Raw genomic sequence first — 27912 nt, forward strand, 5'->3', positions numbered from 1 at the left:
CTGCCAAAATTGCTTTTGAGAGTTATATATCAGCTGCTAAAACCAGAAAAGTGCTGTGAAAGGTTGTTAAGGTCAAAATTTCACTTCTTCTCTGCCCTCAAATCATTCTATGAAGACTCTGCTCATCTTGGTCATGGACAAAATAATGTTTAATGAGTGAATAGTTTTAACTGAACAAGTTTATCGGGTGAGTGTCCAAAGAATTAATTTTTGATCTAGTCAGGGTAATTGGACAGTATTTTTAACCAGTCCACAAGAATCCTGTCCAGATTAAAATACCAAACAAAAATGTGTTTCAGTTCAAACTCTTGCTTCAATCCGCAAGAGCACTGAGGAACAGTTGTTGTGTTTGATTTCTGTTGTCAGCATTTGTACTGAGTGAAGGAACGCATTCTCAATATTTCCTTTTCATGCTTAAGTGCCAATTGTATTTGTAAACTATTTTCAAGATAGTATCAGAAAAGTGTAGTTAAAATATTCTAACGTTAAAAATTGCTAAGTCTTCAGTGGAATATATAATATTGTCTAAATGCTCTTTTTCCTGTTGTCTTATTCTATTTAGATGCTAGCTGCTGCTGTGGTATGATTTTATGGCTCTCAGTAGAGTTCACTTCATTGAAGTGGCTGTTCTTTATGTGAGCTTGCTTACTCACTGTTGGCAAGCTGTTTAAGCATGGAACCCGAGCCAAACACAATTGATCGTCACTGAGCGCACGTTTTTCATGTGGTGATCACTGGCTATCAGGAGGTGCAAAAACCAACTCACCTTTCTCACCTTACTTGCTCAGGGCCAGTTGGGGGAACTGACTTAGCACAGAAGTAGGACTTTATGTCTGTAGCGTTCAATGTTACACAGGATATTGTCATTAATTACTAAGCCATTGAGGGACCTTCATTCTCTAAACTGCTTCTAGGTGCAAATCATGTATTTTCAGATGCATTTTTAAAAAAAAAAAAATTACTTTTGTGTTTGAAATGGGAAGGTTACCCTTTGGAATTTTGTCTAACAAATTTGACTGAATTTTTCAAGGAGGTGACTAGTTGCGTGGATGAGGGTGGTGCATTTGATGTAGTCCACATGGACTTCAGTGAGGCTTTTGACAAGGTCCTGCATGGGAGAATGGTCAAGGTGGTAAGAGCCCATGGGATCCAGAGCAACTTGCTTCCTGCCACTAAGCCAATTTTGTATCCAGAGGGTGATGGTCGAAGGTTGTTTTTGTGATTGGAAGCCTGTGATGAGTGGTGTACCGCAGGGATCGGTGCTGGGACCCTTGCTGTTTGTAGTGTACATTAATGATTTAGACGTGAATATAGGAGGTACGATCAGTAAGTTCACAGATGACATGAAAATTGGTGTCGTAAATACTGAGGAGGAAAGCCTTAGATTACAGGAGGATATATTTATGGGCTGGTAGGATGGGCAGAGCAGTGGTAAATGGAATTTAATCCTGAGAAGTGTGAGGTGATGCATTTTGGGAGGACTAACACGGCATGGGAACGCACAATGAATGGTGGGACCCTCAGAAGTACAGAGGATCAGAGGGACCTTGGTGTACATGTCCATAGATACCTGCTTGGGGCAGCACAGGTAGATAAGGTGGTTAAGGCAGCATATGGGATATTTGCCTTTATTAGCCGAGGCATAGAATATAAGAGCAGGGAGGTTATATTGGAGCTGTATAGAACGTTAGTTAGGCCACAGCTGGAGTACTGTGTGCAGTTCTGGTCACCACACTATATGAAGGATGTGATTGCACTGGAGAGGGTGCAGAGGAGATTCACCAGGATGATGCCTGGGCTGGAGCGTTTCAGCTATGAAGAGAGATTGGATAGGCTGGGGTTGTTTTCCTTAGAGCAGAGAAGGCTGAGGGGGGACCCAATAGAGGTATACAAAATTATGAGGGGCATAGATAGGGTAAATAGGAAGAAACTTTTCCCCTTAGCGGAGGAGTCAATAACCAGGGGGCATAGATTTAAGGTAAGGAGCAGGAGGTTTAGAGGGGATTTGAGGAAAAGCTTTTTCACCCAGAGCGTGGTTGGTATCTGGAACACACTTCCTGAGGGGGTGGTAGAGGCAGGAATCCTCATAACATTTAAGAAGTATTTAGATGAACACTTGAAATGCCATAGCATACAGGGATACGGGCCAAGTACTGGAAAATGGGATTAGAATAGAGAGGTGCTTGATGGCCAACATGGACACGATGAGCCGAAGGTCCTGTTTCTGTGCTGTATAATTCTATTTCACAATGCACTGAAGTGGGATTTGAACTCCTAACCCCTGGATTGCTCATCCAGGACCAGTGCCTTTACACTATCATCCAGAGCTGAGTAAACGTAGGTTAAGAAAGGAAGGTCTGGAGAAGTTGTTTAATAGACAGAGGAAGCATAGCAGAGGGATTTAGAGGCAGTAACAGAAGCTAGGAAGACTTGGGATTTACATAGTGCCTTTCACAACAGGCAAGATTATTAAATAAAATAAATGAGCTGATAATATGTAGAAATACATTGATCTGGAGTTGTTAGGTTAAAACAGACTTCAGAAAGATCTAGGTGTACAGATACATAAATTAAAAAATGGTGACAGGTTAATAAGCTGAAAAGCAAACAAAACACAAATTAATTTCTAGAAGGACTGAATAGAAAAGCAGAGAAATTATGTTAACTGTATAGAACTGTGATTAGATTAAACTTGGGAGGACTGGAACTGGTATAAAAAGGATACAAAGGCACTGGGGAAGGTACAAAAAAGATTTACTAATAATACCGGAATTGAGAGGTTATACCTGTCAGGAAAAATTAAATAGGCTGGCTTTCTTTTATCTAGAAAAGAGAAGGCTGAGGGGTGACCCAAACAGATTACAAAAGGGCTTGATAGGGTAGACATAGAGATGTTTTCACAAGTCAGGAGTGTGATGGAATACTCTCCACTTACCTGGATGAGTGCAGCTCCCACAACACTCAAGAAGCTCAACACCAACCAGGACAAAGCAGTCTGCTTGATTGGCACCCCAACCACAAACATTCACTCCCTCCACCACCAATGCACGGTAGCAGCAGTGTGTACCATCTACAAGATGCACTGCAGGAATTCACCAAGGCTCCTTAGGCAGCGCCTTCCAAACCCACGGCTGCTATCATCTAAAAGGACAAGGGCAGCAGATAGATGGGAACACCACCACCTGGAAGTTTCCCTCCAAAACACTCACCATCCTGACTTGGAAATACATCGTCGTTCCTTCACTGTCGTTGGGTCAAAATCCTGGAATTCCCTCCCTAACAGCACTGTGGGTGTACCTACACCACATGGACTGCAGCGGTTCAAGAAGGCAGCTCACCGCCACCTTCTCAAGGGCAATTAGGGATGGGCAATGAATGCTGGCCTGGCCAGGGACACCCGTATCACATGAATGAATAAAAAAAAAACTTGTGGACGAAATTAGAACTAGGGGCCATACATATTGGATAGACAGTAATTCAAATCTGAGTCAATGCTTGCTAGCAAGCCAATGTACATCAGTGAGTACTGGGTGAAGAAGACTTGGTGAGAGTCACATGTCAAACAGCAGAGTTTAGTTTTGTTGGATACGATCCTTCATTTCTGACTGTGGATAACAGCTTCGTATAAGCTTCAGAATCGCTTCTTGACGTACCTGACCATACTGGAATGCCTGTTGCTGTGCTGGGTTGGGAGCAGGTTGCTGAGGCCGAAAAGCCACATATTGTTGCCCTGGGTCCTGCTGGAAGTTTCTGAACTGTCCTTGAGAATTTTGTGCAGAATCTGCAAAAAAAGAGAGATAATGAAATGACAAAATCACATTGTATTAACCACTGCAGCTAAATGGATCTCCTGCAAGGACAATTGCTTTCTTCCTTTTTCTCCCTAATATTTGCTGGAAAGATTTCTGTGGCCACTAGGCATCCAATGGTATAAAGTCTCAAGTGGTCATAACTCATGATAGTGGATGTTGGCAGGCTATTTGACTGCAGGGTGCATCACAGAATCGGATCTGGTCTACATCTTTCTTCCAAACAACCGCACTTTATGGCTGGAGTCAGCGGATAGCCATCAGAAGCAGGAGTGGCAAGTGTTTCTAATTCTTTATTGAAAGGAAAATAAGGTGACGTGATGTGGACCCCGACACCAGGCTGGAGAGGGCGTGTGTAGGGTGGGGGTGGTGGTGCCTGGTGTTGGGGCTCCACATCACGGCACCTTATTTTCCTTTCAATAAAGAATTAGAAATACTCGCCACTGCTGCTTAGTCTCAAGGCTTACAATAACACAAGAAACCAGAGCAGGAGTAGACCATTCAGCCCTTCGAGTCTGCTCCTCCATACAATACGATCATGGCTGATCTTGGGCTGCTTGTGTTATTCCCTGCTGCGCCTAAAATTCTGGATGTAATTTTACACCGCTTGTTAGCCAATGCAGGAAACTTGCTGCACTTTAGTCTGGGGCCAGACTGATTATAATGTGATGTGTTTTGGAACAGGTATTAAAAGAGTAAGGAGATTGGTAGTAGTGCAGTTACAGGTATACGAACATGGAGCAGGAGTAGGCCACTTGACCCTTCTCCAGCCTGCTCCACCATTCAATAAGATCATGACTGATCTGATGGTAACCTCCGGCCCCCCGATAAACCCTTCACCTGCATATTTATCAAGAATCTATCCACCTCTGCCTTAAAAATATTCAAACACTCTGCTTCCACCACCTTTTCAGGAAGAGAGTTCCAGAGATTCACGACCCTCAGAGAAAAATTTCGCCTCATCTCTGTTTTAAGTGAGCGACCCCTTATTTTTAAACAGTGACCCCTAGTTCTAGATTCTCCCACAAGAGGAAACATCCTCTCCACATTCACCAGGTCAAGATCCTTCAGGATCTTATATGTTTCAATCCAGTCACTTCTTACTCTTCCAGCAGGTACAAGCCCTAGTCTGTCCAACCTCTCCTCATAACCCGCCCATTCCTAGTATTAGTCTAGAAAACCTTCTCTGAACTGCTAACATATTTACATCTTTCTTTAAACAAGGAGACCAGTACTGTACACAGTACTCCACATGTGGTCTCATCAATGTCCTGTACGACTGAAGTATAATCATAACATGTTTCTGTTCGCATTTTCTCCGTCTTCTACATTGGTTATTTGCCTCATGCCCCAACTACACGAGAAATTCTACCCCAAAATAAAACAATAAATGGTACATTCTTCAAAGAATATAACTGGTCCTCAAACAGGAGAGATCTGAAGACAATTCAAGAAGCCAGCAAGAACAACAGGACGATTACACTGATTGATGATAACTATCCCAAGACAGAACGGGATAAGGGTAACGTGTGGGATCAAAGTGCACAATGCTTTTTAAGATGGATTTCAGATTGCTTCCTCGATCATTTTGTTTTGAGTCAGGGAAAGAGAAGAGGTGATTTCATGGAGGTGTTTAAAATTGTGATGGGTTGGATAAAGTAAATAAAGAAAAACTGATTCCAGCGGCTGAAGAGTCAATGGCCAGAGGACACAGATTTAGGGTGATTGGCAAAAGAGCCAGAGGCAATATAAGGAAGAAGTTTTTTTTATGCAAAGAATGGTAAGGATTTGGAGTGCACTGCCTGAGAGTGCGGTACAGGCAGATTCAACAGTAACCTACAAAAGGTAATTGGATAAACGCTTGAAGGAGAAAAAAACTGCCGGGGCATGGGGATAGAGCGGCATGAACTGGGTTAGTCTTTGAAAGAACTGGCAGATGGGAGCAGCCTCCATAATGATTCAAGGAAAGAAGAGTTCCTTGATTTAATTCGGAGAAATTAAGTGGGACAAAAACTGGTGAGAGTTGGAGAATTGGAAAACAAACCACAGGATAATTAAGTTCAATGCAAGAATATAAAAAGATAATGGAGAATCAAAAATAAGGATTGTGGACTGGGACAGCAGCGAGAAGAGATGGGGTCAATGTCAAATTAACAGCAAAAAGGTCAACAGTAAATATATTCTTATAATGCAACGACAGGGTGATTCAAACATTAGAATTCTATAGATAAATAGATTATAATTAAACTGAAAATTAAAAGGAAGGCATTTTATAAAACGAGAGTTAACAATATAACAGATAATGAAGAATATAGGAAGTGCTAGTGGAGGGAGAAATGAGGTTAGAACTGTTAAAAGGGAATGTAACACAATTAGCAGATAATATGAAAGGGCTTTAATAAGCAAATAAAAATTAAAAGAATAGTTAGAAAGGTTATGGCTGAGGGATGCGGTAAAACAATGAGGTTAAAAAGGATTGATTGTACCCAGTTGAATTTTGCTGCTTCATGAACCTTTTCCTGGTCGTTGTACTGTGCAGCTTTGTCAGTATTAAATTCTGTATCTAACCCTGTGCTGTATCTGCCCTGCAGGTGTTTCATGCTTCATCACTTTCTGTCCCTTCAATCACTGTCCCAGGACTGAAAGTAACCTAAATGCTCTATCCAGATGATATACCCTGGACACAGTCTGTACAGTAAGAAACAAAGAGTATTCCTCCAATAGAAACATCTGGAACTCACTGAATTCCTGAGGCGTGCTGGTCAGTGGCTGCTGTGTGGTGTATTGCTGGTAGAAGTTCTGCTGGTGGGAACCAGGGTTCTGCTGGTATTGCCCCTGCTGTGGTCCATACCAGGTACCTGCTACAAGAAAATAAACCCCAAAAGTTTACTGTAACCCACAAATTTAACTCAGTTTAACATGAGGTTTAACTCCCTTGTTCAGTGATTAAGGGTATTGATTCTTGCTGGGGTAGAGGTCAAAGGGTGATGGTCACCCTCCTGACTTCAGCTACTTGATGACTCTGCATATACCGCGTTGTGTTAGATCTGTTACTGGGCTCATAATTCAGAGAACCTGAGTTCAAACCCTGCCAGGGCAGGTAGAGATTTGAATGGAACAGAGCATCTCTAGTGAGAGAGTCTTTCTCTGTGTCCACACCATCACCCCCAGACTACCCTTATAATGTCACCTTGTCCACATCTATATACTGCTCCTTAGTGATGTCATCAGTAGTTATGGGGTCAATTTCTCCAAGTGTGGCAATGACCTCCAGCTCCACCACTTCCCTCGACCTCCCCTGCCATCACACGGACAGAGATCAATTGCCCCCACTGAATCCTGGCAATATGAAGGCCAACAGCACCGTTCTCTCGTCCCCTCCCCCTCATCCTCCAGACCCTCTTCATGAGACAGTGTGGAACCTTGGGGATCCAACAGCACCCTGTATGTCACCAAGACCATCTTGGCAACATGGAACTCCCTTCTCTTACCTTAACCCCATCACTGCCATAACACATCCTTATTCCGTATCTAACGCCGTGCTGTATCTGTCCTGGGAGTGTTTGATGGGGACAGTGTAGAGAGAGCTGTACTCTGTATCTAACCCCGTGCTGTACCTGTCCTGGGAGTGTTTGATGGGGCAGTGTAGAAGGAGCTTTACTCTGTATCTAACCCCATACTGTACCTGTCCTGGGAGTGTTTGATGGGGACAGTGTAGAGGGAGCTTTACTCTGTATCTAACCCCGTGCTGTACCTGTCCTGGGAGTGTTTGATGGGGGCAGTATAGAAGGAGCTTTACTCTGTATCTAACCCCATGCTGTACCTGTCCTGGGAGTGTTTGTTGGGGACAGTGTAGAGGGAGCTTTACTCTGTATCTAACCCCGTGCTGTATCTGTCCTGGGAGTGTATAATATTGACATGGGGTGCCTGAAATGGGAAAGTGTTCTATTCCCTAATACTGATATCCTTCGCTGCAATGAACACAATACAGTCTAACAATTTCATTGTGACTTTGACTGTGTTGCAGCTGTTGACTGGGAAAATCACCTTCTGCTGCAAATATTTATCTGATTTTCCTGTCAAGATATTATATAAATTCAAGGTTTTTTTTAAAAGATGCAGCGATCTCTGCCTCAACCATTCTTTAACGCTAAACATTCCATGCTCTGTGCAAATAAATTTCTCCTAACCTCTCCTCTCTGTTTTTACTTTTAAATTAATGACCCCTCATTACTGACTCCCTAACCAGGGGAAATTGTCTTTCCTCATTTACTCTGTTAAGACCCTTTACAGTTTAAAAAAAATGTGATTAAATCTCCCCTTAACCTTCTCTGCTCCAGTGGAAACATTCCCAACATCTTCAGTTCTCCTACAATCTACAGCTCTTTAAAACCCTAACTTGACATATCTAACTATCTCTCTCCTGAACTATGGTTCTGAGTAATGTTCCTTGGTATGGAAATTCAGTGTCCTTTACCTTCTGTATAAAGCTGTAGGTTCATTCCCTCTGGTGGACCCTGTGTCTGGTTAAACTGGTTGTTGAAAAATTCTCCCTGGGATGCTTGTGGCTGTACAGGAACTGTTTGAAAACAGACAGACACACATCAGTAAAATGCTCATTCCTTATCATCCTGAAAAGTAGAAACAGACCAAAGAGGAGTGTGATCAGGAAGCACTTTTCACACACAGGGTGGTGTAAATCTAGAACTTTCTCCTCCAAAAAGACTGTGGATGTCATGGTCAATGTTTCAAGATACTCGAAAGGCTTTTGTTGGGTAAGGATAGTAAGGTATATGGGTTTGTTGGATGAATAGAGATGCAAATCAGTCTCAACAGGGCTCCTTCTGTTTTTATGTTCTGAGTATTCAATCACACAACTAATAACAATATTTGGTGAGTTGTAGTGCTGTACTGTCCCAAGTTGGATCATTGGCCTGTGATGATCAGCTGTTTTCAGCCAATCTAACAGTCTGGATATCAGGTGAGGGACATCGAAAACTATGTGGAGCTATAGAAACCCATATTCCTGCTCAGTATCCAGTAACTCCTGCCGGGTGGACCCATAAAGACAAGTTACAGTCAGAGTCATACATTACCCCAGTGAGTCTTCAACTGTTGTACCTTCTCTCTGGAGAAGCAGAGACCCGAGAAAGATCTCTAAAATTATGAAGTGGTCTGATGGGTTAAGAAACTGTTTTCACTTGTGGGTGAATCCAGAACAAGGAAGCCACGAAAATCAGAAAATCACTAACAGACCAAAGGTATTAAGGACAAATTTCTTTACACACACACAGAGGTGAGAATGTGGAACTCCTTAGCACTTGGAATGGTTGAAGCAGAGCCAAAGGGTGGCTGGATGTACACATGAAGAAAGGAGCAAAGAGATAGAGGGTCAGGTTGGGGTGAGGCTGATGTGGACTGGACCAATTGAGCTGAATGTGCTCCAGATTCTATGTAATAAGCAGCCAATATTCACTATGAGGCTCACATATTTAAGAGGGGCGCTTTGTAGAATGATATAGCAGAGGTAGGCCTGAGTCTGGTCTTTGACAGTGCTCAGCTGGGGAGGTACTGAGGGTCCTATGAAACTGCAGCACTTTAATAGCGATTTTAATTTATCGTTGACTCTATTTCTGTAATTATCATTTCAAAGGTTCAAATAAGGATAATTATTTCCTTGTTACACATACAGATGCAGTACAATTATGTTACTGCAGATGGTGGAGCTGAGCTGCTTATAGGTCTGCTCAGCACAAACAACAGAAATAAATGTAGCAGAACTGCAAACCTGATCACTTTTTAAAAAAATCCTCTTCTCCACCCCAATTTTTACGGATTTTTAATAAATCAATTCCACACCATGTTCTCCTGGGGGCACTGACTCTCATGGCGGTGCATTCCCCTGGCAATTGGAACCTCCTCACTTTATGCCAAAGATGCAGAAAGACAAAGGGGAGGAAGTGATGCTTAGCTGTACAGAGCCTTGACCCGAGCCCATCTGGAGTAACCTTGGTTATTTCCGAGCACCTCACCTCAGGGAGGAGGTATTAACCTTGGAGGGGGTGCAATGTAGATTCACCAAAATACAATGCTTGGCAGTTAACCGTCAGTCACAATCACTGGTGCATCCCCCATGGCAACGCCTCTACCAATCAGAGTCTACTTGCCAACCAGAGTCTACCTGCTAACTAATCAGAGTCCTCTTGCCAATCAGAGTCCACTTGCCAACCAATCAGCACTCTCTTCACATACAGTATAAATTGTTGTTTTCCCCTTATATTGGTATTCTTGCAAAATGTCCTGATGGGTGCAAGACAAAAAGCTGTAAAGTCTCTTTTTTTAAGCAATACTCAAGTTCTGTACTTACCAAATGACTATTTAAAATACTGACGGTTAAATTATAAGGTCAGGTTGCATAGACTTCTTGTGTTCCCTCGAGTTGGGAGATTGAGGGGTGATATAATTGAGGTGTTTAAAATGTTAAAAGGATTTGATAGGGTAGGTGGAGAAAAATATTTCCTCTGGTGGTCGAATCCAGAACGAGGAGGGAGGATCTTCAAATTCAAGTCAGACTATCCAGGAGTGAAATCAGAAGCACTGTGTCACAAAATCTGGAACTCACTCCCCAAAAAAAGGGTGTAGATGCTTAGGGTTAACTGGAAGAGAGATTTCTGTAAGGTAATGGTATCAAAGGATCTGGACAAAGATGGGCAAATGGAGTCAAACTGTCCCATCCTGGTCAAAAAGGAACTCACTGTCCAAGCTCTCACACAGAATCACAGTGCAGAAGAGGCCCTTCGGCCCATCGAGTCTGCACTGACACGTGAGAAACACTTGACCTTCCTACCTAACCCCATTTACCAGCACTTGGCCCATAGCCTTGAATGTTATGACGGGCCAAGTGCTCATCCAGGTACTTTTTAAGGGATGAAGGAGCAAACGAACAAATGTCGTGAAGCATTTCTGGATTTCCATAGAATTAGAGTTCATTTCAACCATGGTAGTCTGAAAATTTAAACTCCATCTTTTAAATCTGAAAATAAAAATCAGGTCTGGGTACAATTGACCACGAAGCTGTAGGGTTGTCATGAAAACCCAACCAGTTCACTAATGTCCTTTAGGGAAGGAAACCTGCCATCCTTATCACGATGACTCCAGTCCTATACTAAATCTTAACTGGCTCCTGAAGTGGTTGACTCAATTGCATCACCATTCCCTCAAGTGCAATTAAGAAATGGATAACAAATGCCAACTTTGCCAATGACACCCACAGCCTGAGAACAAACATATATATAAAAAAATGATTGCACTTCTGACAAAACTGTAACAGATGTGACAGGGAGGGGATTCCAATGGAAGATCAGATGGTGTGGAACAGTATAGAGAGAGAGAGAGAGAGAGAGAGACAGACAATGGACTGTGTCAGCCAGTGCGTCAGGGGCCGGAGGGAGCATCAGTAAACTGCATTGTGCTGTGACGGGCAGGTTGTTTTACCTGTGGTGCTGGACTCCATCTGTACTGTACCTTGGTTCTGCTGGGTGACAGGCTGCAAGTGAGTCCCCAGGGCCTGCCCCAGATTTACTCCCATCTGCTCCTGGGTTGGCAGGCTCTGTGGGGGAGCCACCGACGGATTGAAATTTCCCATGTTGCCATGGCTACTGATGGGTAGGCCTATTGAGGGGTTTGGTGTAACCAGTTGGCAGTGAGGCTGCCCATGGGGAAATGCTGCTCCGACACCTGTTGTGGGGAGGGAAAGAGAAGTTTATAGAAGACAAACAATAGTGTTTTTCCATCGTGTTGCAATGGCTGCTTTTCGTGGGGCTGGCGATTTCATCAGCCACCGCCTGAACCCACATCTCTCATGAATCCTCAGCACAACAAACCCAAGGATGGAGATTAAAATCATCCATCTACCTTCTGGTTAAAAGGCTACATCGGGGGTGGTATAGAGCTACCTGAATCCTACCACCGCCCTGGAATGAGGGTACTGGGGGGGGGGGAGGGTGGGGGGGGTTAAACCAAAAAGGGAACGTTCTGGAATAAAAAACAAGGAAAGGAGGCAGCCTACCCAGTTACACCGCCCTTAAACCCACTGAGGCAGGCAGCTTGACGTACTTAGTTGCAGTCATGGTGTGATTCTGCTCCTGGATTAGTAATCCAGGGATTACAAATTTAACTTCTAACAATTTTAGAATACGATGGGAAGAAAAATCTGGAAGTGACCATGTAGCTGTTAGATTGTCATAAAAACCCAACTGTTTCACTAATGTATATTTGACAGGCTTGCATTTCTATAGCACCTTTCACAACCTCAGGACATTCCCCAAGTGCTCCACAGCCAACAAAGTGCTCTTGAAATGTAGTCACTGTTGTAATGTAGGAAATGCAGCAGCCGGTTTGGGAAGGAAAGCTGCTCTGCTTCTCCAGTCTGGCCTATATGTGACTCCAGTCCCACATCAACATGGTAACTACCAAAACAAAGCAACTAGCGGATGTGCAATAAATTCAAATTTTGCCAGTGATATCCATATCCCGAGAATGAATAACACAAAACCTGCTAATGCCAGGTACACCCAACAGGGATAGACATGAGCAGTGCAGTACAAGGATTCTTCATCCCGCTACCGCCCAATTCCCAACTCAAATCTATTAACTAAACAGACTGTATTCAAACTCAAATCCCAACAGCTCCATCGGAGATCATAGCCGTTTGCCCCTTACCTGCCATCTGATGAGCGGTCCCTGACCCAGGGGGAGGGGTTCCACTTGCCATGGAGTCTACAGCTCTCCCGACAGGCTCCATCCCCCCTGGCCCCATTGCCATCGGCTGATTGAGTGTCTGAAGGAGAGAAAATAACTTAGATATTAAAAAAACAAAATCAGGGCAGTGACTTCAACCACAGAGTGATCAGTTCCCAGAAAAAGAAATTCTGGAGGTAGACTGTTGTTATGATGATGGACAGCTGATACGTAGAATTAGACGGGTCAAATGGCTTCCCATCCTTGCATTTATCAGTGACCATTGAGTCTAGCTCTCCCCCAGGCTATAGCCCAGTTGGCAAACATGAGCTGACGTAAGGACTTAACAGCAGGGAATAATCAGATGTTTGGCATTGGAAGTTGTGGACACACTTTAGACCCAGCTTAACATGTTTTTTAAAATTGCATTAAAAATAAAATCTCTATTCCAAAGTATCAAGGTTCCACCCAATAACAATTGGTGGTGACTGGGAATTACCAGTTAAGCTTCTGCTGCCATTTTGCCAACTCTCCACTTGATGTCCCTATGATATGTTATGTGGATGGAACCTATCCAGCAGCTGCTGGGAAAATCCCAATAGACCAAACTGTACGACACCCACATCAACATCATCAATATTCAAAAAGAATGAGAATGCTGGAAAGAGACAGGAATATACTCGTCTTTGGAAGGGGGGAACACAGAGTCATGTTTTGTTAGGTGAATGGTGCCACCCAGAACATTAAACCAGCCCCTTTTCTGATGGATGTCCCACAAAAGGAGCTGGAGGAGAATTTTCTTCCTGCAGTGAGGGGGATCTGGAATGTGCTGCTCAAAATGGCAGTAGAAGCAGATTCAATAGCATTTCTCAAAAGGAAAGTGAATAAACACTTGAAAAGAAAAAATATTCAGGCCCACGAGGAAATAACAGGGGAGGAGTGGGAGCAGTCAAATAGCTCTTTCAAAGACTGGGCACAGACATGAGTTCTATGATTCTGTTCCTAACATACTTTTTTAACACTTGTAGTGTCAATGTTCTGCTGTTATGGCACAGCCGTTGCCAAATGCTTAGTTGTTCAAATCCCAGAGGGAAACTTGAGACAACTGCCACAACTATTTTTTCAATTTGTATGTTTCAAGATGCAGGCTTTGGCTTCAGTAGTAATAAGACCATCAAGCCTTAAAGGTCTTTACAAAACTAGAATAAACATTTATTAATAAGGGAAGTGATTTTAAGCACGTATATATGTCTACAAATTACTACTTTAATAACTTCTAAATCCCCTAACTAATCTAATTCCCAGTTACACTTAAGGCACCAGTAAGACAGATTTTAAAAGACCCAGGCAAAGAAACAATCGAATTCAAAGTAAGTTTCCTGAACTTCAGTTCTTTGTAGATAGCACCTTGAGGTGTAGATGCCAAAGGCTTTTCACACTTGTTAGGTCTTAAAATGCCTGCCTTTACACACAGCCTTCTCTCCTTAATACATATTTCCCCTTTGAATGCAAATTCACAGTTTCACAATGTCCTTGGACTTTACCTTCCTAATAATAAATATCTCTCATTGTACCAAGTTTACCAGTAACCTTTGGGAAAAATAAGCACATTGTTTCTTAACTTCCCCTGGCTAGGTGTAATTTTTCACTCCCTCTCTTTGAATTCAAGCTAGTCTAGTTTATTTAAAAATGCAAATGTCCTTTTACACTTCACATTCTAAACTTCCCCCATTTTACCTACATAACATTTCAAACCAAGCTTATCTTCCAATACATCAAAGCCTTCAGATCAACTGTCCTTAATCCAATTAAGTCTCTCCCTCACACACATACATATAGACATAGATACCCCTATTTTACAATAAATTCCAATAACATATCTTCTTGACACTACCAATAGATGCTGCTGGCGAACAACCTCTCTCTCTCTCTCCCTTTGCCTGCAACCCACCCCTAACCACACACAAGAAGCCTCACATACTTTTGCTACTATGTCAGGTTGAACTCAACTGTTTGCAGCATTCAGTAAAACTTAGTTTTACACCTTCAGGCTCATAAAGGCATGGAAATCAGATATAAGCAAATTTCTGGCACATTCCAAATGTGTACTCTGTAAATAAATCAATACCAAGTCCTGACATGCTCCTGATCTGACTCCAGAAAGTGGAGAATGTGGAAAAAGTTTTACAATCAATCCAGAAAGACTGCTTTTCCCACAGTCCATGTATTATCCAACCCTACCACGGACTCTACCCACCCATTATCCTCCTCCCCAGCCTACCTGTAGTACTCTGCATGCCTTTTTAATCTGTTTCCACAGCCCATGTACACTTTAGCTCATCATGGGCTCTGGTGTAATATGGGTTCTTTAAATGTCTCAATGAGATCTTGAGACTTGTACATTTAAACATGGACCCTTTATTGTTAATCTTTAACTATTTACAGATCCCAGGTTACTGTCATGCATGGTGCTGTTCCCTCTACGTAGGCAGGTTCCACAGTGTTCTTTCTACAACGTTCTCCCAGTCTATTACCATGTAACTCTATACATCATACAGTGGGCAGTGCTATTATCTAGTCTCACGTTAACCCGTGCTCTATCAAGCACTTTTACATCACAATGGCATGCAGGCACATACAACATCCCCCTTTCTTCTCCAACATCCCCCTTTCTTCTCTAAAGAAAATTTTCCTGCCTTCCAATGGAGTCTAACTATCTGTAATACAACTGTTACTTGCTATCCCTGCTCCCCCATTCTCAAGTCTCTGATTTTATAAATTCAGGCAGTTTTGAGGCTTGACAGCTCTTCCACATCTCGGTCTGTCACATCTGGAGGGATGGTGGTAGTACTCTGTGTTTCTGGTACTGGGCTATCTCCATTTGATAGGCTTTTTACGCCCCTTTGAGTCGTGCTTCTCTTTATTGACAACTCGTCTGCTTTTTTCGGACACTGGGTTTTCCCATTCCTTCCAAAGGAAATGTGCACTCCAATCATTCCTAGAGTGGAATTTTCTTTTTCTGTGATGTTCACCATGTTCTTGCTGGGTGTATACGTTTCACAAACAGAACCTTCATTTCCACTTGATTCACAATTTCAGCCAAACACTTGTTTGCTGTTTTATTTTCAAATCTTTTTGCAAGTTTATGAATCTTTTCATTCAGCTCAGCTTTATCTTCTTCTCGTGCCCGGTGCTTCAATGTCAGATTTCCACTTTCCGATCTTTGTTCTGTCTTATCTTTCTTTGTCCACGGCATAACTTTGTTCACGTGCTTCATTTTGGTTTCACTGTTGGCCAGGTCCGTCTCTGGTGCAGTTTTAATTTGTTTCAGTCCTGTAACATGGCTTTTCCTTTCAATGCCTCCTCTTTTTCATTCGACTGCTTCTTAGGCTCTTCAGTCTGTTCCTTGTAGCTTTCGGCTTCCTCCTGGAATATTGAACATTGCTGAGTCTGCTCTGCCAACTGGTTTTTCAAGTTTGTTCAGTGATGTTAAATTCATTTTGCTTCTCTTTGTAATTTTCCAGAGGAATAAACTTTGTCCTAAGGAATTCTTATGGCATGTGAAGGTCTGTCAACATGTTTTCTTTGTCGTTGCGAAACTTGCTTGCTTCATCTTCAGCTTTCCTGTAATTCACCATAGTCTCAAGTTTCTTCTGCTGTGTTTCCATTCTGCTGTTTAACTCAGTCTTCAATTTCTTATGTTGCTGAATAGTTACCCATTCCTTTTGCATTTGATCTTGAAGGGCAATCGGCTGTTCTTTCAATTGTTTATTTTCTTGTTGACCTCTAACCAGCTCACTCTAGGCTTCAGTGCATTCTTTCATTGCTACTGACAGTTCCAATGCAGCTTTTTCTGAAGTAATACTCCACATCCTTTTTAGCCCCTCGTGTTTTTCCATGGTTACATATCGATTCTTCAAGGAACTGTTCAGGGTCGCAACCTCTTTGCTTGCCTTTTCTGCCTGCTGTTTTGCCTGGCTGTAAATCTGGTTGAGTTTTCCCCAACTCCTGCTTTGGTTTGCCAGCTGTGGAATTCAGTCATTATTTCCTCCTGATATCTTTGTGTCATCTCTGAAATTTGTTTGTTCAGATCTTCAACAGCTTGGTTCATTGAAGACTTCAGGTTACCACTGTTTTCAAAGGTATATACTCAGTTTGAATCTTGCGCCTCAAATCTTCCAGTTCAGCTCTGATGCAAACATTTTCCTGTAGAAAAACGTCTTTAAATTTTTGCACATTTTGCTTCTTTTGAGATACCTCAGATAGCTTTTCTTCATTCGTAGCCATCTGCTGCTCACTCCACACTGCTATCTGTCTCCTTCTCTCTGGGGTCTTTTCGCTCTCTCTCAGGTCTTTTGTTGCTCTCGGCACTATTTGGGAGTGTGCGAGACTTTCTTCTGGAGTTTGCACCCGCTACAACTTGGGAGTTTAAAATATCTGTCAAAGCCTTTAAATATCTCAACAAATGTTGTCAAGTATTGATATATATGCTGGCTGACTACATCACCAGCAAATGAACCAAAGACGAATAAAAAATGATGAATTTGTATTTCTTCTGATTTCTTGTTTTGGTTCATCTGCAAACTAAAAATCGTCTTCTCCAAGACTCCCACTCTTCGCTCTGCTTTAACCCTTTCTATAGCACAAGTCTGTCTGGCTCTTCTAATTTTCTGTCCATGGCTGGTTTTTCCTTTTGTAGTTACTGCTTTAAATGTCATTACCACTTGAAGAGCTGTCAGTGCAGTAAACATTTTTTTTCTCTTAGGTGTTTCTGCAGCTGTTGGTTTCTCTATCTATGTTTCCCATGCTTGTTCCAATTTTGGCAGACTCCCCAGCAATCATGGGCCTTTTAAGGTAAAAGCATTTCTTTTCTGGGCAGCTTTATTAAAATTCACGAGTGGTTTTTTTTGAACGTTCCACACCGTGGGAGCTTTGGCGAGGCGCATGGTCCGATCGGGTTCTGGTTTTTTTTTAAACTCAAAGCCACAGCACTTTGCTATTAAAATCTGCAGGTCTTTTTTTTTAAACTCTGCAGATTTTGTTTGAAATCTTGACTCTGCCAGCTGACTTTCACAGGTTTTTTTTTAAACCTTTTTTTTTTTACTAGCAGCTCTCTTTCACTGTTCTGTGGATTCTGAGCCCTTGGGATCGCCACCTATTATAAAACGTGAATACAGCTACTTTTTTTTGGAATTTAGCTCACCATCTCGTGCACGAGTCACTCAGGTTCTCATAAAATTCTGTAATGGACTTCCAATCACTCTGGTGGATTCCTCACTTCCGACTCTGTAGTGAAGCTTCTTAAACTTTTTTGTTGAAGTTTTCTTCTTAGGTGCGTTTCTCTCTAGTTCAGCTTCAGTTCCTTTTAGTGTTTCATACCTTGGGATGCTGTCTGGGTTCATGCATTTAGCTGCCACCTTTCATATCACCGTGAATGCCGTGCCAGATTATGGTACTCTCTCTGTTGTGATATCTTGTAAAAGGGATCACTGCTGCCATGTTGTACCAGGCTGATAGCGCTGCTAACCCACTGCTGCCACCATGTTGTAATATGGGTTCTTCAGGTGTCTCAATGATGAGATCTTGAAACATGTATATTTATTGTTATTGTCATACATGGTGCTGTTACCTCCATGCAAGCTGGTTCCACAGTCTTCTCTCTAGACAGTTCTCCTAGTCTAATATCATGTGACTCTATACATCATATAATGGGCAGTGCTATTCTCCAGTCTTATGTTAACACCTTTACAATACAAATGGCATGCAGGCACACACAACATCATACAACATAATCTACTTCATCTTCTACTCCCCTGCTGACTGAGGCAGTCAGTCAGAATGTTGCTTGCAGAATGCAGCATGCCAAGGCTGAATAGTGGAGATCTGAGGATGGGTAAATATTCTCAAGTTTTGCTCAATTACCATTTAGGATTGGGGAGTGTTTAACCACGTGAGTGAGGTAGTGTGTACACAGCTGTTATGACTCAGCAGTTAGTAAAGCTGAGTTAATTAAAAATCCCAGACAGAAAACTTTAAACTATGTCATAACCTATTTTTAAGTGGAATGTTTGAGATGCAGCTCTAAGTTCATGAATCAGACCGTCGATTATCCAGAGGTTTTTATATTAAACTAAATTAAAAACGTTATTAAGTTACAACACATTACACACATACACATGGCTACAAATTGCTACTATCATAACTTTTAACAAATTCCCAGACTAAACTCCATTAAGGCAACAGCAACCCACAGACTTAACCAAACACCAGGCAAAGCATTTTCACTGTACGCATTCAAAATAAGGTTCCTTTCCATTTGGTTTCTTTGCAGACAGTTGTAGGCTTACAGGCTTTAATCTTACATTACCTCTGCTCTACACACACAAAACTGCCCAGATATACCTAGTACATCCCATTGAATGTAAATTCTCATTGTATCACTAGCCTCTTTGAACTCCACCTCTTCTAACAACAAAACCCCTTACATAGTACCAATTTTATTGGTAATGTAAACAATGCTCAGTCTCTGCTGGCTAGGTGCCAGATTTCACTCGCCTTATTGAAGGCTCTATTCAACAAAATACAAATGCACTCTACCTCTCTTACATTTCAAAACTAGTACACAAAGCACTCAGACTAGCTGGCATTAATCCAATCAAGACATACCCATAGACTAAACCTCCACTTTAAAAAAAGTCAATAACATTATATACATTAATAGCTTCGTGTACATGGGCCAGGTCACACTAGTGGAGGCACATGGAGGCTTAGCCAAGTTGCACAGGGAATAACACACAGTCCTAGTCAGATGGCACACAGAACACCATGCAGGCCTAGCGAGGTTGCACATGCATATGGGGGAGGCAGTGGTATTGTCACTAGACTGGTATTCCAGATACCCAGGGTAATGCTCTGGGGATCCGGGTTCGAATCCCACTACAGCAGATGGTGGGATCTGAATTCAATAAAAATCTGGAATTAAAAGTCTGATGAAACCATGAAACCATTGTCGATTGTTGGAAAAACCCATCTCGTTAACTGATGTCCTTTAGGGAAGGAAATCTGCCGTCCCTACCTGCTCTGGCCTACATCTGACTCTAGGCCCACAGCAATGTGGTTGACTCTTAAATGCCCTCTGAACAAGGGCAATTATGGATGGGCAATAAATGCTGGCCTAGCCAGTGATGCCCACATCCCATGAATGAAATTTAAAAAAATTAAAACCCAGGCCTGACCAGATCGCACACGAGATAACATTCAAGCTTGGCCAAATCGCACATGGGATAACTTGCAAGCTTGGCCAAATCGCACATGGGATAACATGCAGGGCTGGCCAGGTCACATAGGGGATAACACGCAGGCTTGGCCAGGTTGCACATGTGGGATAACATCAAAGCCTGAGAAGGGTTGCCTACACACATCTCCCGGGCCAGCAGTATACAGTTCATTTCCCGCGAATACTGAGCTATTCACTGCCACTTACCACAGGTTGGGCACTGGGCACATTCTGGCTGGAGTCTGCTATCGTGGCCAGGTAGATGAGGTTTCTGTGCAGGATCTGCTGATATCTGAGAGATAACCAATGAGAAAAGATTATTGATTTCTCAACCACCATTTTCTCTCCTGAAGACACCAATTCATTCTGGGCAAGAGTTCCATGAGCATTGATAGCCCAATCGTCTATTTCTCACATGTACTTAGCAGGGATGGGGGGGGCATCACTCCTGAGTTATCTCCAATCTGCCCTCACATACCAGCATGGGTTAGAGGTTTCCAGGAATTCAAGATTAATCTCCTGGGCACTGCTGTGAGTAAAATCCCAGGAAATAAATCATCGGGACGTTAAAAAAAAATCATTAATCCAATCTGGAGATGGGGAATAAAATCTGTTTGATTGAAAGTAAAGATCATCCAAAACAGTATCAGTCTGTTCACTTTATAATTGGCCATCAGAAGGAGAGACACCAAGCAGATTGAAAACGAGAAAGCAGGAGCAGACTATACAGCCACCATTCACTACGATCATGGCTCATCGTCTGCCTCAACGCCACCTTCTTGCCTGCTCCTCATATCCCTCGATTCCCTGAGACACCAAAAATCTGTCTATCCCAGCCTTAAACGTATTCAACAATAGAGCATCCACAATTCTCTGGGGTAAGGAATTCCAAAGATTCACAACCCTTTGAGTGAAGAAATTTCTCCTCATCTCAGTCCAAAATGATTAGCCCCTTATCCTGAGTCTGTGCCCCCAGCTTCTAGATTCCCCAGCCCAGGGAAACAATCTCTCAGCATCCAGCCTCTCAAACCCCCTCAGAATCCTATCTGGTTCAATTAGATCACTTCTCATTCTTCTAAACTCCAGAGACAGGTGAAGCAACCCATGGCAGTAGAATAGATCATAGATAAGAATCATAGAATGGTTGCAGCAAAGGAGGCCATTCAGCCCATCATGTCAACACCATCTCTCTGTAAGGACTGCTCAGCTAGTCCCACTCCCCAGTCATTTCCCTGTTGCCATGCAATTTTTTTATCATCAGGTGCTTATCCAATTCCCTTTGGGAAGCGACAATTGAATCTGCCTCCACCACACTCTCAGGCAGTACATTCCAGATCCCACTGCATAAAGCTTTTCCACCTCACCTTAGGTTCTTTTGCCATTTACCTTATATATGTATCTCTGATATCCATTTCTTATATCTGTATCTGTATATATCTGTATCTCTGATTCTCAACCCTTGCACCAAAGAAAAGAGTTTCTCTTTATCTATCCTGTCCAGGCCCCTCACGATTTTGAACACAATCTCCTCTCAACCTTTTCTTTTTTAAGAAGAACAGTCCCAGCTTCTCAATCTATCCACGTAACTGAAGTCCCTCATCCCTAAAACCATTCTCATAAATCTTTCTGCGCCCTCTCTAATGCCTTCACATCTTCCCTAAGGTGCAGTGCCCAGAAATGGAGACGATACTCCAGCTGAAGCCAACCAGTATTTGATAAAGGTTGATCATAACTTCCTTGCTTTTGTATGCTCCATCTCAATTTATCAAGCCCAGGTGCTGCATGCCTTTTTCACCACTTTTTCAAACTGCCCCTGCCACCTTCAACCTTAATTTATACAATTAACTGTTGAAGTGTCTACAGGTGTGGGACAATAATTGGATAATGACTTGTGCACATTTAAGAGAAATATTGACACTGATGGTAGGTTGTAGAGTTTGGAGCTATGCAAACAGTCGTTTGGTAGAACAGAACTTTAGTATTGCTGAAAAAAATTAACTTTTTTTGTTGAAGCTTTTCGTCCTGCACTCATCAGGACAATTCGCAAGAAAATACCAATGTCAGGGGAAACAACATATTTATACTGTAAGAGAAGACAATGCTGATTGGTAGAGGCGTTGCCATAGAGAATGCACCAGTTGATGGTGATTGACAGTTAACTGTCAAGCATTGTTTGAAATTTAAACCAGGCGGCTTGACTCTGATTGATCAAGCCATTGCCTTGAGGAATGAACCAGCGAATGGCTGTTACCTATTTTGTTTAGCTGAAACAGGCGCAATGTGTGTACATATTCTTTCTGTCTGCAAAGAACAGCGCCTTGTGTATTAATATGTAGTTTCCAGGACACAAATGTGCCACATTATGAGCCCGGCTGACAATCTTAAATTGGTCGTCAGCGCAAATCTTAGCACAGTGAAAATTATTTGGCAAATGGTATCCAATCACAGAATCATGTGTAATGTTGGACACTGTGTTTTGAGTTTTACAAGCACGGGCTGGTTGAGTACAGTCTGTACCTTGCCAGTGCGAACAGTGGCTGGGACAAAAATAAAAATACCTGGAAAAACTCAGCAGGTCTGACAGCATCTGCGGAGAGGAACACAGTTAACGTTTTGAATCCGTATGATTCTTCAACAGAACAGTTCTGTTGAACGTGTAAGAATCCCCAATGTGTGCATTGACTAGTGAAGCTAGGCTTGCAGCAGACTGTGACAGAGAAACCCCTGGCAGATTTCTCAACTAGGGCGTCAAGGAAGGAGAGTTAATTTGACTGCTCCATTTCAAAGGTGAATTTGAGCGCAGGATGGAGTCCATTAAGATATGCAAGGAAATTATTACATGCAGCTGTGGATTTAAATATAGCAAACGTATCATCCACATATTGGAAATATATGAGGGGTAGGAGGTTAGGTGTCATTCCATCAAAGACATGTTTCTCATGGAACCTAACAAAGATGTTTGCGAGAAAAGAGCTAGGAGGGGATCCCATGGCAACACCATCTATCTGGGCACACATGGTGTCATTAAAGTTGAACTCTAAGTGAGTTGTTGAATGTGTAAGCTTAATGAGTACGGAGTCATGCAATGGTGGTGGGTCTAGATCGCCATGCAGAGCCGTGCTGCAGTGCAAATATCTATGGCTTCCTTATGTGGAACATTGGTGAATAGGCTAGCAATGTCAAATGAGCACACGGACACAGCATTGCTATCAATATACATGGTCTTCGCAAATGTGAAAGAATCCTTCACTGTGTATCGGGAAAATTTGCTCAAACCTGATTGTAACCAATCGCCCAACCATTTGGCCAATTGATGCTGTGCATACCACTTGTGATGTTTCTGCATAATGGCAGCGTGAGACAGCTAGCTTCACCTGCTGCTCAAATTTTTGAGATAGCTTGCCCCTCCAGGGTAATCTGAGGTAGACTGGACACTTTTCAGGGCCAAAAGTGACAGCCTTAGGCCCGCTTATGGGTTTGTGCAATATACAGCATGAAATGATCCAATCAGGGTAGCCATTATCCTGCATAGATAAGATAGGGCATAAAGGGACGTCACTTTTGTGTCTTGAGCAGCCCATACATAAGTGGACGCAGCGAGCCTCGAAGATGAACCTGGTCATATATATCACGTGGCAGCTCATCTCTCTTACACAAATCCAGCAAGCATTTCTTTAGTTTACGTGTGAGAAAGGTTGTCCCAGTCATACTGAGCGGCAGGTCCAATGAATATGAATTTGGACCCGTCATTAAGAATGGTGTGCATTTTGTTGATATAGTCACACGTGTTAAGAATGACTATTCCCGTCCCTTTGTCAGGTTTACTGCTGATGTGTATGTCTGGGCTGGTGTTAAGGCCTCGCAATGCTGTAAGACATTTGCGTTGCATGTGGAAGTCAGAAGGTCAATTGGAATCGTGCAATACACGTGCTCTGGGTCAGCTCGGCACGCTTTCAAGGATTCAGCGTCTTCAATGGACAGTGGTTTGCGGTAGGATAGTTGGGATAGAGGAGTTTGAACTCAGCAAATACCTCTTCCCATTTGATTTGGGATGAAAGCACACCAAAACTGAAGCCATATGCAAGAACAAAATCCTTGCTTTCCATTCGCTGGTACATTCCCCAGAGCAATGTCTTGACCAGAGTCATGCTGTCTGGTTTAAACGTCAAACAATCTTTTGCAGTTAACTGTCAGTCACCAACTGGTGCATTCTCCATGGCAATGCCTCTACCAGTGTCCACTTACCAACCAATCAGCATGCTCTTGACATGCAGAATAAATTGTCGGTCCCTTAACATTTGGTATTCTTGGGAATTGTCCTGTTGAGTGCCAGCCAAAAAGCTTTGACTAAAAATGATCTTTTTTCAGCATTACTCAATTCTGCACTTCAAACAACTATTGTACCTCTGTCTCAGGTATACAAATAAAGGCCAAATTTGGGATATCATCAACATAGTTCGACTTATAGGTAAGTTAAGAACAGGAAAGCTATTTACTGAATTTCTCCAAGAGTGGATTAAACCCAAGGTTGTACCAGTTTTCATTTCCAAATGTATTGATAATGCTAGAGTGAGTCATCGTCCCAAGATTGAGCAAGCATTTATGTAAAACGAGATTGAACAGACTGATAACAGGATTACTAAGTTACACCATGTCCTACACTGCACTTGGTCTGAGGTAACAAATTTCTTTCATTTTCTGATTTGATCCATTTATGCTGCTATAGAAACAAAGAAACAGAAAATCAGAGCACTTGCTTCAACTGGTGATCGTACCATAAACACTCATTTGAAACACATCCACACCATAGAATCATAGAACACTACAGCACAGAAAACAAGCCTTTCAGCCCTTCTAGTCTGTGCCAAAATATTATTCCGCTAGTCCCATTGACCTGCACCTAGTCCATAACCCTCCAGACCTCTCCCATCCATGTAACTATCTAATTTATTCTTAAAACTTAAGAGTGAGCCCGCATTTACCACGTCAGATGGTAGCTCGTTCCACACTCTCACCACTCTGAGTGAGGAAGTTCCCCCTAATGTTCCCCCTAAACCTTTCCCCTTTCACCCTAAAGCCATGTCCTCTCGTGTTTATTTCTCCTAATCTAAGTGGAAAGAGCCCACTCGCATTTACTCTGTCTATACCCCTCATAATTTTGTAAACTTCTATCATATCTCCCCTCATTCTTCTACGCTCCAAGGAATAAAGTCCTAACCTGTTTAATCTTTCCCTGTAACTCAACTCCTTAAGACCTGGCAACATCCTAGTAAATCTTCTCTGCACGCTTTCAATCTTACTGATATCCTTCCTGTAGTTAGGCGACCAGAACTACACACAATACTCCAAAGTTGGCCTCACCAATGTCTTATACAACCTCACCATAACATCCCAACTCCTATACTCAATACTTTGATTTATGAAGGCCAGTATTCCAAAAGCTTTCTTTACAACCTTGTCTACCTGTGTCGCCACTTTCAGGGAACTATATATCTGAACTCCCAGATCCCTTTGTTCCTCCACACTCCTCAGTCCCCTACCATTTACTGTGTATGTCCTACCTAGGTTTGTCCTTCCAAAATGTAACACCTCACACTTTTCCACATTAAATTCCATCTGCCATTTTCTGGCCCATTTTTCTAGTTGGTCCAGATCTCTCTGCAAGCTTTGAAAGCCTTCCTCGCTGTCCACAATGCCTCCAATCCTGGTGTCATCAGCAAACTTGCTGATCCAATTCACCACATTATCATCCAAATCATTGATAAATAAACTCACTTAAGTGGAAGTGGTTTGGCAATGCAATTAACGATACCACTAAACACATAACAAACCTCTCTGACCATGTACTCTTAGAAAGCAAAGCGTCTGCTCTTGCGCATGGTTTCAACTTTGGTGTGCATCCATCCCAAATCAAGCAGGAAGAGTTCAAACTCGTCTACTCCCAACTATCCCGTCACAAACCAGCATCCACTGAAGATGCTGAGTCCTTGAAAACGTGCCTAGCTGATCTAGCACATGCATATTGTGCAATTCCAAATGACCTGACTTTGACATGCAACACAAATGTCTTACAGCGTTGCAATGAATTAAGACCAACCCAGACATACACATCAGTAAACCTGACAAAGGGATGGGAATAGGTATCCTTAACAAGTGCGACTATATCAACAAAATGCACACCGTTCTTAATGACAGGTCCGAGTTCATACCCATTGGACCTGCTGCTCAACATGACTGGACAGCCTTGCTCAAAAGTAAACCAAAAGGACGTTTGCTAGACTTGTGTAAGAGTGAAGAGCTGTCACATGATATATATGACGGCTCGCTGTGTCTGCGTATGTATAGACTGCCCAAGACACAAAAAAGTGATGTCCCTTTACGCCTTATCGATAGTATCACTGTGTTCATGTGCTCATTCGACATTGCTAGCCTACTCACCAATGTTCCACTTAAAGAAGCCATAGATATTTGTGCTGCAGCTTTATATCATGGTGATCTAGACCTGCCACCGTTGCATGATTGATCTTTTCAACTTGACAACTCATGCAATTGAGTTCAGCTTTAATGGCACCATGTGTGCCCAAATACATGGCGTTCCATGGGATCCCCTCTCGCAAACATCTTTGTTGGGTTCCATGAGAAACGCGTCTTTCATGGAATAACACCCAGCCTCTCAGCCCTCATATATTTCCAATATGTGGATGATATGCTTGTTATATTTAAATCCACAGCTGCAAGTAATAATTTTCTTGCATGTCATAATGGGCCCCATCCTTCACTCAAATTCACCTCTGAAATGGAGCAGTCAAATTAACTCCCTTTTCTTGACATACTAGCTAAGAAACTTGCTGGGAGTCTTCACCGCGGTCTACATCAAGCCTAGCTTCACTGGTCAATACACACTTACAGTTCCACAGGCTATTGGCCTTATCAGCAAACTCGTAAACAGGGCCCCAAGTCATTTGCTCACCATGCAAGCTTGATGCTGAAATAGGGCACATCAAAGGGATCCTGCAGGGTAACAGCTACCCTGATCAGATTGTTTCAAGGTGTACATTGTACAAACTCATGAGCTGGCCCAAAGCCATCATATTCAGCCCTGAAAAGTGTCCAGTCTACCTCAGATTACCCTGGAAGGGCAAGCGATTTCAAAAGTGTGAGCAACAGGTGAAGCTGGCTGTTTCACGATGTCACTATGCAGTAGCAACACAAGTGGTATTCACCACTAACAGGATGCTGCCGTATGCCAAAAAGACATTCTGACTATCGCACAAATGAGTAATGGGGTATATGAATTTCAGTGCCAGTGTGATGCCAGGTATGTAGACCGTACATCTCAAAGACTGGCAGATCATATTAAACAGCATGTCCCAGCCACTGTTTGTAACGGGCAGGGTACAGATTGTACCCAGCCAGCCCATCCTTACAAAACTCAACAGTGTCCAACATTAGATGTAATTCCACGATTGGACATTTGCTAAACAATCCTCGGTGTACTAAGAATTACGCTGACAACCAAATTAAGATTGTCAGTTGGGCTCGCAGTGTGGCGCATTTACATGTATTGGAAGCTACATATATTAATACACGGGGCCCTGTTCTTTGCAGGCAGAAAGAACATGTACACACATTACATCTGTTTCAGCTAAAGAAAATAAGTGACAGCCGTTCGCTGACTCATTCCCCAGGGCAACGTCTTGACCAGAGTCAATCTGTCCATTTTAAATTTCAAACAATGCTTGGCAGTTAACTGTCAGTCACCATCAACTGGTGCATTCTCCATGGCAACGCCTCTACCAATCAGAGTTCACTTTCCAACCAATCAGCACTCTCTTCTCACACAGTATAAATATGTTGTTTCCCCGACATTTGTATTGTCCTGCGAATTGTCCTGACGAGTACATGAGGGAAAGCTTCAACAAAAAGAACTCTTCATTCAGCAACACTTAGCTATACATTTGTAAAGTCTCACGTTGTGAATAAATTTAAAACTGAGTAAAGATTGACTTCTGGCCTTTTCCTTCACCAATCAGCTGTAACAAGTGTAACATGTTTGGATGTTTTAGTGTGCTTACCTTGGAGTCTGGT

The 27912-nt window shown here is 42.5% G+C and overlaps 1 protein-coding gene across 6 annotated transcripts in view; it reads right to left on the reverse strand.

Moving 5' to 3' along the window:
• Window positions 1-27912, reverse strand: part of LOC121280459 (protein SSXT-like) — a 51708-nt gene that overhangs the window by 2510 nt on the left and 21286 nt on the right. Inside the window, exons 3-8 of one of the 6 annotated variants that reach the window (XM_041192477.1) lie at window positions 20032-20116; window positions 12531-12648; window positions 11304-11546; window positions 8287-8388; window positions 6551-6667; window positions 3654-3781 (exon numbers count right to left, since the gene is read on the reverse strand). In XM_041192477.1, the coding sequence (XP_041048411.1) occupies window positions 3654-3781; window positions 6551-6667; window positions 8287-8388; window positions 11304-11546; window positions 12531-12648; window positions 20032-20116 (793 nt within the window). Of the gene's footprint in view, window positions 1-3653; window positions 3782-6550; window positions 6671-8286; window positions 8389-11303; window positions 11547-12530; window positions 12649-20031; window positions 20117-27912 lie in introns of all 6 variants that reach the window. The other 5 variants (XM_041192476.1, XM_041192479.1, XM_041192478.1 and 2 more) reach the window with 5 other exon arrangements.

Source organism: Carcharodon carcharias, chromosome 7, assembly GCF_017639515.1.
Source record: "Carcharodon carcharias isolate sCarCar2 chromosome 7, sCarCar2.pri, whole genome shotgun sequence".
NCBI classification, from domain to species: domain Eukaryota; kingdom Metazoa; phylum Chordata; class Chondrichthyes; order Lamniformes; family Lamnidae; genus Carcharodon; species Carcharodon carcharias.